At 35.1% G+C, this 12,272-nt stretch overlaps 1 protein-coding gene and 1 pseudogene across 4 annotated transcripts; both read left to right on the top strand.

Annotated features, from left to right (window-relative positions):
• The first annotated feature begins 699 nt into the window (after positions 1–699).
• Positions 700–7,376, top strand: LOC149199226 (uncharacterized). 3 transcript variants are annotated; one of them, XM_089402349.1, is made up of 9 exons: positions 700–1,003; positions 1,196–1,677; positions 1,814–1,969; positions 2,360–2,655; positions 2,811–2,971; positions 3,081–4,075; positions 4,337–4,600; positions 4,723–5,862; positions 6,803–7,376. In XM_089402349.1, the coding sequence occupies exons 1-9, from the start codon at positions 871–873 to the stop codon at positions 7,244–7,246; spliced, it is 4,071 nt and encodes a 1,356-aa protein (XP_089258475.1). In that variant the 5' UTR covers positions 700–870; the 3' UTR covers positions 7,247–7,376. The 3 variants fall into 3 exon arrangements, with proteins under 3 accessions (XP_089258475.1, XP_089258476.1, XP_089258477.1); XM_089402350.1 differs by having other exon boundaries at positions 865–1,003; positions 1,107–1,677; XM_089402351.1 differs by having other exon boundaries at positions 869–1,003; positions 1,128–1,677.
• On the top strand, positions 7,247–11,813 carry LOC149199227 (uncharacterized; annotated as a pseudogene). The gene is made up of 6 exons (XR_016253758.1): positions 7,247–7,766; positions 8,268–8,882; positions 8,995–9,671; positions 9,852–9,953; positions 10,084–10,406; positions 11,350–11,813. The product of XR_016253758.1 is annotated as an uncharacterized LOC149199227 (transcript).
• The last annotated feature ends 459 nt before the right edge of the window (positions 11,814–12,272 follow it).

The raw sequence follows: 12,272 nt of genomic DNA on the forward strand, positions 1-12,272 counted from the left end.
AGGCACTCTTTGCCATAGGTCATTATTAATAATTAAATTAAAATTGTGAAAATTATATTTCAAAATAAATTTTTTATTAATAAAAAAAGTAATATTAAAGTATGATAGAGCAAAGTTTGGTCTCAGTGAATGTTAATCATCATCATCATCAGATATCTATATATATATATATAGATATATATTAACAACGTGGTGAATCGATCACTGTTAGACTTAATCTAAGGAAGATTCATCATCAATTCTCGTAGCTGCCACTATAACACCGATAGTACTCACTGCCAGAGCTAATTCAAGGAAGACCCATGATCAATTCTCATAGCTGCCACTGTAACACCAAGAGTACATCCAACAACCTGCAAGCCAGGTATATTAAGGGAGAGCCCTTGAGCAGCACATCATACCAGGACAATATACTCAATGTGATTTGAACCCTAATAAATTTCTCCCAACTAACTGAATGGTCTCACCACACATCACTATAAAAAAGAAGAAGAGTATATTAATATTCGTGACTTGGATACATGGACGGACTATTGAGGGCAAGTCATCCCTAATTTTTTATTATAAACATGCTCAGAATTTATGTACATATGGTACTTTCGGGAATCAGAACTGTTTGATTTTTCTTTCAAAAAGCAGTAGCTAGATTCCATTGATTGTCATTTGAGTGCGACTTATCATCTTTACAGCTGATGCCCACTTCGCAGGTCCTGCAGTCAAGTTGTTGTTATCATGTTATTGCAACATCAAATTTCCTGTTATCACTTCTCGTCTTTCAAGGAAAGCCAACCGCAGGACTCTGGGGTTTTTTCTTAAAGAAGCAGGACTCTGGTTTTACCATCGTTCATTTCTTGTGTTCTAAGAAGAGAAATGGCAACCAAACGCTCTTGTTGCATACGCTTCTCCTGCTTTTCTTCATCTTCATCATCAGATGAAAAAGGACAAGATCATCCCATTCCAGCAAGTGTTCGGAGCTCGCCTTCTGCAATTGATAATACAATAGGTACAATTTTATTATTTATGTTTCTGCTATTGATAATACAATAGGTACAATTTTATTATTTATGTTTCTGGATATTATTAATAATAATGTAGTAATTTCACAGAAACCCCTTCCGCTTCTGCAGTTTGCATCTATCAGCGCCTGGTTCTGCAAACGATAATACTGATGCTGATGGCGATTGTGATTGTGCAGAAACTCTTCAAGGAGCTCCCAAGCGCACTGAAGCGCCAATCCCTGGATCTTCTAATGTTGTAACTCCAATGAAATATGAGATAGAACATGTTGATGTCAATCTCAATGTTTCAGGAACCTATCAGGGCGATAAAGCTCCACTCATCGAATCTCTCAATATTCTGCGGAAATCTGAGGATGAAGACGTGAATGTCAATCTCAATTTTTCAGGACTCCCCCAGTGCAATGAAGCTTCATCTTCTGGATCTTCTAATGTTCCAGACATATCTGATAGAGAAGACGTGGATGCCAATCTTAATGTTTTAGGAGCCCCACGGTGCGATGAAGCTCCATCCTCTTCCTCTTCCAGTAGTGCAACCAAATCAGATGTCATTAACACCATATTACATAAAGATATTGCTCAAGTCAAGGGGAAATTTGTGGATGTCAATCTCGATGACCTTATGGAGCACATATCTGAGCTTTTGAAACTGAGGGAGGAGGTACATCACAATCTTTCATATCCATCTGATAATAAAGGAGGATAATTAGATTGTGAATTATTATACTCTTGGCTAGTATTACAGTTATTATGTGATATCGGATTTAAATATGATTTCATTTCTTGTTTTTTCTTAGGAAATGCTTCGAGATAAAAAAGCATCGAATCCCAGCAATTTTCCTTGGCCTGATGTTCCAGGCTTCAAGAAATTGAATGCCATAGTGTCATGGGGAACCGACTTGAAGAATTTAAAGGAGTTACTATCTTCGGGGTTAGAATTTGCTTCTAAATTGGTATGTATATCTATTGTAAATAAAATTCTGGTAACTAAAATTCAAATTCTAGTATAATTATAGTTTTGAAGTTTCTGCAATTTGTATTTTGTGTAGAGTATTTTTCTGGATTTATGGCATCCATAATTGTTTGAATGGACATTTCTAACCATCCACGGTGGCTCATCATCAGGATAGATTAATGAGAATGCAGGACAGATCTCTATGCAGGAATGAATAAATAGATGTATCTCTTACCTCTATTTATTCATTCCAAAGAGATCTGTCCTACACTCTTATTAATCTATCTTAATGATAAGTCAGGGTGGATGGCTCGAAATGTTGATTCAAACAATTATGAGTAGGATAAATCCCAAAAAATAAATCTGATTTTTTTTTAATGGTTTTCAGAAAGACATTATATCTGGACCTGTTAAAACACTCATGAAGGATATAGGGCAAGTAAGCCTTGCTACTGCTGGACTTCTTGTAGTGGCCCTTATTTTGGAAAGATTTAACGAACTTTCCACCAACAAAGAAAAATGTTGGGATCTCATAAAAGAAATGACTTATGTTGCAACTGTTGTTAAGAGATTCAAAGAAAGCCCGAGAGGAACGCAGGAAGATGTAATCCAAGATGCAACAACATTGATAGTTGAAGGGGCGATCATGTGCTGTACTCAGATTGACCGTTCGGCCTGGAAAAGGTAAATACTCAACAATTCTGTGGTTAATCTTATTTACCAAGCTTTGTATAAAGTACAGGGCCATTGTCATAGTCAAATGCACAGAAAACCCATGGTTAACAACCCAAGATATAAAAGAAGTGTTTTTTTTATGCAATTTCATTGCTTGATTGCAGCTTCCTCTTAACGTCCAAAACCAAAGACGAGTTGAGTGATATTAGACAGAAGTTAAATGTCAAATACATGCAGATTAATATCGAAATCGGTTTTCGTGTTTTAACTGCCATCGAGTGCAAGGGGAGGTCCCCTTTGTCGAGAAAATATCCTACACATGCTGGTAAATATATTCTCAAGTTAATTTAATTAAAATTTAAGTTTATTATTAATATCAATTTACGATGCATATCTTTAAATATGGATCTGATGTTAGAAAACTGCTGCAACAGTTGGAATAGACGAGTCAATTAAGGAAGTCCTTCGTCTTTTAGAAATTGAAAGTGACCAGAATGCTGTCACCGTTATCCTCCATGGTTTTGGAGGGATGGGGAAGACCACCCTCGCAGATGCGGTGTTTTCACAAGTTGGAGGATGTAAATATTCCAAAGTTCGGCTGTTTAACGCTATAAACTCAGCTCCTGTTATAATAGAGTTGCAAAAACAGATATTAAAAGATTTGATGGAAGCTGGAGAGACTATTCCAGAAATTAGAACGCATGAGGATGGGCAGCGAGAACTGGAAGGCGTTTTAGGGAAAATCAATGCCTTCATTTATGTCGACAATGTTTTGGAGGGAGATGCCCTTAAAAAACTTTTGCCACAGGATATGACTACAGCAAAAAAGGTGAGGTTCCTGCTGACTGCACGGGACGAAAATGTGAAGAATGCATGTCCAAGGTCGTGTACAAAACCCAAAATCTACAGCATGAAGGGCATTCAGCATCGAGAAGCAATGCTCATCTTAAAGAAGGAAACAGAGGAAGGGGTAACTGATACTCAATTGAATGAGATCATACAAATATGTGGCAAAATTCCACTCATGTTAACATTAGCTGCACCATTCATAGGCCGGGCTGATAATAGACAGGAAGCTTATTCTACACTGATGCGACAGAAAAAAAAATGGTCGAGTGAAGACTTTAAGGAGATGCGCTACGCTTTTGCCTACGATGCTCTTCCCCATGATTGTAAAGATCCATTTTTAGATATATGTTCATATTTCAAAGGATGGGATTGGGAGACAGTGGAAGACATTGTGGGAAAAGATGAACTGAAGATGTTAGAAAGCAGAGCTCTTGTTACTAGAACCCCAAATGGCGTTGCAAGTGTACACGATGTCATCTTAACACTCGCTCGGCAAAAGTCAGAGGAAGAGTCCAACGGAAAGGAAGTGAGATTGATATTCGATAACGCAATTAAACTGAAGGAGGTTCTAGGACGGGCGGTAACAAATCTATGAACTCGAAAAACAAATCATATATGGACATGTTTCTGTATTCAAATTTTATTTTGTGATCCATAAGTAAAAAAACAAATCATATATGGACATGTTTCTGTATTCAAATTTTATGGATCAATTTTTGTGATCCAGCAAAATTTTTCAATTTTTGTGATCCAGAGAGATTTTTAGCAAATCGTTTCGAACCAACATATTTGTTTATGCAATATCTGCTTGTAATTAATTATACTTTATAATGGCATACAGGGTGGGGAAGACATTAAAGGCATCTGGTTAAGAGATAATAAGGATGTTCTGCAAATGTCTGCATCAACACTCGACTCAATGTATAATTCATTGAGAGTTCTTCAACTCGGAAATCTGACAAAGCTGGAGGGCCATTGCAGTAAAATACTTGAGAAGTTAGTTTTTTTTGAAGCGAAAATCGGCCAGCTTCCGTTTGATGTGTCCGAGTCAAAGAGATTGAGATACCTGAGTTATGAACCCAATGGTCACTTGAAGCTATCTAAGGTAAAGTGGTTGTATTTCTCCATTCAGTTTTCCCAGAAAATTTGATTCTACGTAAGAAATTTTTTTACAACTTTTAGTCGTTTCAATATATGTTTGTGACGGATCAATTACATAACTTGCAGATGCCTTCAAGTTTGAGATATATGGAATTTGATGGAAGTTTACATTCCCGTGACTTTCAAATCTCTTCCAGGGATCTTCAACAACTTGAACATTTGAGAATAGTACGATTGGTCAACTTTTCAGGGTTGACCAATCTGCCAAAAGAGTTCGGTGACCAAGTAAAAAGTTTGCAGGAACTCTCTCTTTCACGTTGCTATGATATAGAGAAACTGCCAGATTCAATTTCAAAGCTTCGGTCTTTACGGATATTGAAAATGGATTATTGTTCAAGCTTGACTGAGTTGCCGGTTGATTTGGGATCGCTGAATTCTTTGCAAGAACTCGATCTGGCTGGTTGTTTTCAATTAAAAGCACTTCCAGATAGTGTCGAGGAACTTTCGTCATTGACATTATTGAATTTATCAAGTTGCTTTTGGCTTTTAAATCTTCCTGCCGGCTTAGGAAAGTTAACCTGCCTTGCTGAATTACATATAGACTCCTGTGTGAACCTAAAAAGTATTCCAGACAGCATTGGAGAGTTGAAGCTTTTGAGAGCATTGGATTTGGAACACTGTTGGACTCTAAAAGAACTACCCGATGGGTTTTGCAACCTCTCCTCTATCACAAATCTTTGGTTTAATGGTTGTTCTCGCCTAGAGAAGCTTCCAGATCGGTTTGGTCAATTAGAAAGTTTAAAAGCGCTGTACATGAGCCAATGTCAAAAATTAGAGAAGCTTCCCGAAGGTTTTGGTCAACTGAAAAATTTGGAGGTGTTGGAGCTCGAAGATTGTTGTCAGCTTAGAGAGTTATGCAGTGACTTCCATTGCCTTTCCTCCTTGAAAATTCTGGATTTGAGTTGCTGCAAGAGATTAGAGAAACTCCCTAACGATTTCCATTTCCTAACATCATTGCAAATGCTATATATGGATGGATGCAAGAGATTAGAGAAACTCCCTGATCATTTCCATTGCCTAAACTCATTGCAAGTGCTACATTTAAGTAAGTGCCCCAAGCTAGAAGGGATATCAATGGACCAAATCGCAAAGATGAGCACATTAGAGGGTGTGATCATCAAGAAAAGCGCAGAGTTGGTGAAGAGATGGGCAGAAATTCAATGTGATTGCCATGGATCATCGGATTTGTTAGTTATTTCAAAGGAGGTGAGCATACTATTTATTCACATTTATGATTTAAAAAGAGTGATGTTTTTTTGAATGTATAATAAGATTTTTTATGATAATTAGATGGATATATTCAATAAAGTAAATTTGAGATTTAAAATGAATTTAAAAATAATTAAAATAACAAAATAGAAAATAATAATTTTTTTGAAAATAGAAAAAAAAAAGTTTTTTCATAATATTAGTAATCGTTTGTTTATTCACATTTCTATTGTGTATATTTTTGACAAATTCGTAATAAAATAAATTAGAAAGGTTTATACATATATAAAATTTATTTTATTACGAAGTTATTAAAAATAAGTAGAATAAGTAATAGATGAATGTAGAATTATTATGAGTGTATCAAAAATATATATAATAAATAACTATTACATATAAAATTCAATACTACATTTAGAGTCTATCTATTTAAAATTTAAAGACTAAATAATACTACATTTAGAGTCTATCTATTTAAAATTTAAAGACTAAATAAATTTAGATAAAGAGAACTTTAAAATAAAATAAAAAATTAATTATTTTATTTTATAATTAATATCAATATTTTAAATTATATTATGTTTATAATAATAATAATTATTAATTAATTTAATATATATATCTAAGAATTGTCTTTAGTGTGATTTTTTGGAGTTTCCGGCTTAAAAATTTGTGGTGAAATCTTGAATTGTGTTATTTAACCTAGTTTTTTGATTGTATATATGGATTGAGCACCTTTAAAAACCCCTGGCACACTTCTATTGTGTCAAACTTGTGATTTCAATGAATTCTTGCTAAATTTTAGAAAAATTACACCAGAAAAACTTCGAAAAAATCACATTAAAAACGACTCATATATACTTATATAATTTATATAATTGTTTTTTATCTTAATATTTTTGAACATTATTTTCACACCATGCTTTTTTTTTTTCAGGATGGGGCACTATCAGAGAATAATAAAGAGAATATAAAAAACAGTGTTTTAGCAAAACTTGATTGCCTGCTTACTAATGGACGAGGACAGCCATTGCATCTATCTGATCTTCCACCGAACACCTCCACCCTTCTCATATTTGGTGTCGATGCAAATCATTTTGCGTGGCCCTTAATTGAGGAGACGATAAATGATGGAATGCAAATAAACATAATATATATTGGTCCGCATTTTGATCAGCTGCCCACAAAAGTCAAGGATACTATCTTTGTGGTCCATATGGACGAAACCAGTGTTGCAGAAATTGATGAGAAACTGTCGCTGTTAATGGGAGAATATAATTATGACTTTGACGACAGCGATGAGGAGGAGGAAGATGATAATAGTGATAATAGTGATGAGGAGGAGGAAGAAGAAGATGATAATAATGATGGGAGAATATAATTATGACTTTGACGACAGCGATGAGGAGGAGGAAGATGATAATAGTGATAATAGTGATGAGGAGGAGGAGGAAGAAGAAGATGATAATAATGATGAGGAGGAAGAATATAATAATAATGAAGAGGAAGAAGATGAAAATAATAATAAAGAGGATGAGGATGATAAAAGGGAAGAAGATGAAAAAGAGGATGAGGATGAAGATGAGGATGATAAAAGAGATGAGGATGAAAATGCCGAGAAGGAGGAGGAGGAGGAGGAGGATAATTGGTTGTATATGCAGATGGATACGAAAATGGTGAAAGACAGCAACAACAATAACTATGGCCCTTGTTCTTGTTGGAGATCTTTGACAGCAGGTGAATTGGAGGAATTTGTGGTGGGTAACTCTGCGAGATACTTGCGGTTGAAGCAGCTTGCAGAAACGGATCAAGAGAGTAATCTAGAGTTGTTAACAGAACTGTTTGCACCTCAAGGGGACGAAACCACTCCCGTCTTTCAAAAGAATGAGTCAGCACAACAGGTACGAATGCCTTAAACATACAGGCTTTAGCCTCCTTGTCCAGTTCAGGCGCATGTAATGGGCACGGAGCAAAGTCAACCGTCGACTTTGCTCACCCGTTGAATGTCTTGAACTTACAATCCATCTAATTTGTTTTAATCTAATTCTACTCGTTTATCAATTTTCAACTGTCATTGCGTTCGTTTATTTTGTTGGTGTGACCGTTGGAGGATTGAACTAATAACTATGTTACTACTGCTTTATCTATATAAAGCAATTTATTTTTCTACTTTATTTATGTTAGAGAGTTAATTGTGGGGATTAGGTTTGCGTTATAGTGAATCGTTATTATTAGAATCCCAGAAGATTTGGAAATTGAATCGATGATTTTATTATGTATTTGTATGTATATTCTGTATATTAATTTGGTTTTCAATTTTGTATGTCTCACTCGTTAAAAAATTATCAACTTCATTTTTCTTGGCCTTGTGAAAGTTTATTCCGTTGGCGTGACCTTTGTAGGATCAAACGGAAAACTCCGGAAGGAAAACGAGTTGTGGAGTTGACAAATTGAAAGGAAAAACTATTCTTTTAGAAATAAGGCCGCCTTACAACTCATACTATGACATTCGCCTTCCGTCTTTGAAGGCAATGTATGATGTTGTGGAGAAAGAAAAACTTGATCTTGAAATTATATCCATTCCTATTGTGAATCCAAGCGAGGAATGTGATGTATTCGATGTATATGAGCAGTTTTCAATGGAAGTTCCTTGGTTTGTTCTCCAAAATTCATGGACTGTAATAACCACAGCTGTCAAGTTCTTTTTGACTAAACAGTGTGGATGGGAAGAGGTTGATGCATGTGAAAAATGGTATCCAGCTATAAATTGGATTATAGATCCAAATGGGAGAATCACTATTTATAGACCTTCTATATCCCTTCAAGACAGGGGAGAGTTGTTCAAAGTTCTTTTTAACCATCTACAAAGTGTATCATATCAAGTGAGATGGGGAGTAAATGCTTCACCTGTTATGTATGACAAAATTGAAGAATTAAGAAAAGAAGAATGGGAACAACTAAAGAACATGTCCACTTTAGAGTTCCTTTTCAACCACTTGGAAAGTGTGTCAGTCCAGGTAAATAATTTTATTTGTTTGTTTTATTACACTATATATATATTTTTAATGAATAAATGCCTGGTAATTGATTTTCAATTATATTTTTAATTTTCTCCTTGTTTGTGAGCAGGTGAAAAAGCTATTGTTTCAAGGAAAATTGATATGCTTGTGTAGCGAGAATGATAAGAATATATGTTCCATACTTCATGCAATGGAGCAGTTCAAGGACGGCATTCACATTATTCATATTGGCCGTAAAAATAAGGAGAAGTTTTGCTTAACAAAGAACATTTACAAGGATTATTATTATCTCTTGGAAAATACAATTGAGATGGAAGGGATGTCCTTGTTAAATTTATCAATGCAGTAAACTGTGAAATTATCAGTGCGTCTTCACCATTTGGAAGAAGAAATTAATGGAATGGACAAAAGTGATAAGCAATTGTGTGAACTTAAAATTCTGTTACATTCTGTTCAACCTAAGCCTGCACGCTACAAGTACGGATCCATTACCTTCATGGACGAGGGGGGGAAATGGTTGCAGCTTCCAGAGGAGAGATTTTCCGGCCTGACAGGAATGATAGAGCACAGCGATTCATAAAGACAATGATGAAGGATATCGAAGGAGGAAAAGGAATAGTACATGATAAGGACCCCGGCGTTTCGGACAGCGTTATGAAGAACATGGAAACAGCATCCGCTGCAGCAGTTGAGCAACAAAATATGGATGTCTATTTCGATAGCTTGAGAGAATGCATATCTGAGGTTTGGGGAGTGGAAATTTATCAGCTTTTCAAATTCAACAAGGTTAATTGTTTTTTCGGTGTCCCTCCTCAATTTTCTGAATCATATTATCTTTATTAACATCACGATTTTCCATTTCAAATTCAACAAGGTTCATTGCTTTTTTGGGCATCCCTTCTCAATTTTCTGAATCATATTATCTTTTATTAACATCACGATTTTCCATTTCTTATTTCCTAATAGGACGGGAGAAAGTGGTCCCAGCCAAAGGTCAGTTGGCCGACTTCCAAAAGCTTCCGTAGGTTCAAGAATTTCCTGTCAAAGGGAGCAAAGGACTGTTGGGTTGTGCGTATTAAACCTCTCCATTATTTGACCACCTTTAATTACTTTTTGTGCTAAAATGAAATTCATTCTAGGATCATGTCTAACTTCTATCTCCAGAATTTAATATAAATTCATCTATTATGGTTTGCAGAGATATGTCGTTTCTCGTCATCCTGATGAAAAGGATAAATGTAAGATCGTCATTAAGAGTCTCCTGAAGAGTATAGAAGAGGAGGAGTGGGGTGTTGCAGGTCTTCTTGCGGTTGCGCATGTTTTGGAACGATTCGAATCTGTTTCTGCCAACCAACTTGAGTGGCTGTTTGTTTTAGACGAGATGCTTACACTGGCCAAATATACTCAGCAGTTCAATCAAAAGCCTGGGTCGTGGACAAGGATGAAACGTGTAGCAGCAGCAATAATATTGGCATGCTCCGTGACGTTGTGTGCTCAAATTGACCAGTCCAAATTTTCATTGTGAGTACTGGCCACTTTAATGTTAACGGTAGTGATGTTTAGAAAAAAATTATATGCTGTGGGCTATGTCACAGGATTCATGAGGCGAAGCCAAAAAAAAATTCAAATTCGTTCAGGTTCCGCGAACCTGATAGTCGAACTTCGAATTCGAACTTCAACTAATTTGAACCTCAACGAATTCGAACTTGATAGTCGAATATCAAATTCAAACCTCAACGAATTTGAATTTGATAGTCTAATATCAAATTCAAACCTCAACAAATTCCAACCTAAAAACGAACCTGCAAATTTTTATAATTTTTTTTTTGGTTCTAGGTCAGATTTTGGGCTGTTTTTGTGAATTGGATTTATGAGAAAAACTCTCTTGTTTCACTTCCTATCCATTAGTTTCTCAGGGTGGACACTGGTTTGGCTTTATTTATCATGGTTGTGGATAGATTTTCACAATCCAACTTCAGTCTGAGTGTACTCGCTCTATTGTGTTGAGCCCTGCTACTGCTTATTATATTCTCTGCAATTTCCTGAATTCAATTTCTAGAAACAGCTGATTTGTCATTGCTACTCATATAGTTACATTTATTGATTTTGATTTTTTTATTATTTTATGTCATATATAATCATTTTTAAGGTCGTATCTCATACAAATCTTATTGAAAAATTCAAATTCAAATCAAGCTTAATTATTTCCGAACTCAAGTTCGAACTCAAACCATGTAACATAAGCTATGGGTACTTGCCAAATGCTTCCCTTTATACTAAAGGTTATGAATTATGACTGTGTGCGGAGGCATTCCTTCTATACACTCTAATAAGTCTTTAGAACAAAGAAGCCTCCACGTTGATTTGCGTTGAAGGTAGAGCCCGGTGAAAATAAATTTCAAAAACTCGGATTACTGAGTGGAGTTTCAAACAATTTCTTAATGCAAGTTTTTACTACTGGCAGGTTTGATGTCATTACCATCGACAAGGACTGGCTGAAGGACGTTGAGTCGAGATTAGCGAAAAACTGCGACAGAATGGCCAAGGCAATCACCGAAGGTGTTGGTAATGAAAGCGAATCCATCTTAGACCAAATGTCCGACTGCTTCTGCACTTTCCTCGAAAGTGAAGACGAAGGCCTCTGAAGGTGAAAGTGACATCTCGACTTCCTCAGACTTGTTCCACGGCTCCGACGGCAGAAGAAGAATAACACCGAACATCATCTACTTCTGTAGTAGCTCACATGGCAGTGACGGACTTGCTTCCTTCACGTTTTTTTAGATGCATTGATATTAAAATGGTTCAAAACTTAATTTTTGTTGTATATTTTGAGAGAAAAAAATCATTAATATGATTCCTAAAACATTGAGGAAATAAGTACAATTAATTTCAATGTAAAAGTGTACACCGTGTTTTTATTTATTTATTTATAAATATTTTGAGTAAATATTTTCCTATCAGGTGTGAATTATTATGTTTTTACAACAATGATTTTTTTAGTTGTGAATTATTAAGTTTTTACAATATACTAGTATAATTATATTTATTAATGCAGTTGATATATTTTTATTAATGGTATATCTATCATCCACTATATTATTGACAACAAAGCCAGGTAGCTAGAGTTCTTGCAGCGCAATTTAATTATTCAATTTTTTGAAAAGTATGAACTAGGTCTTATATTTAAACAAGGGTTATGGCTTAGCTATTCTGGATTAGTTTAAATATAGTTAAATTAAAGTAAAAACAATAAACTTTAATAATAATAATTCTATTTGTAGATAGTTTTTTTAATAAACTTTAATAATATATTTGTTCATTTTAATCTATTATTTGTATAGATTTGTATGGAAAATCTATAATATTTTAGACAAATCCCATCCATCC

The sequence above is a fragment of the Pinus tabuliformis genome, chromosome 2_1, assembly GCF_031772625.1.
Source record: "Pinus tabuliformis cultivar Carrire ecotype Pingquan chromosome 2_1, CPIR1, whole genome shotgun sequence".
NCBI classification, from domain to species: Eukaryota; Viridiplantae; Streptophyta; class Pinopsida; order Pinales; family Pinaceae; genus Pinus; species Pinus tabuliformis.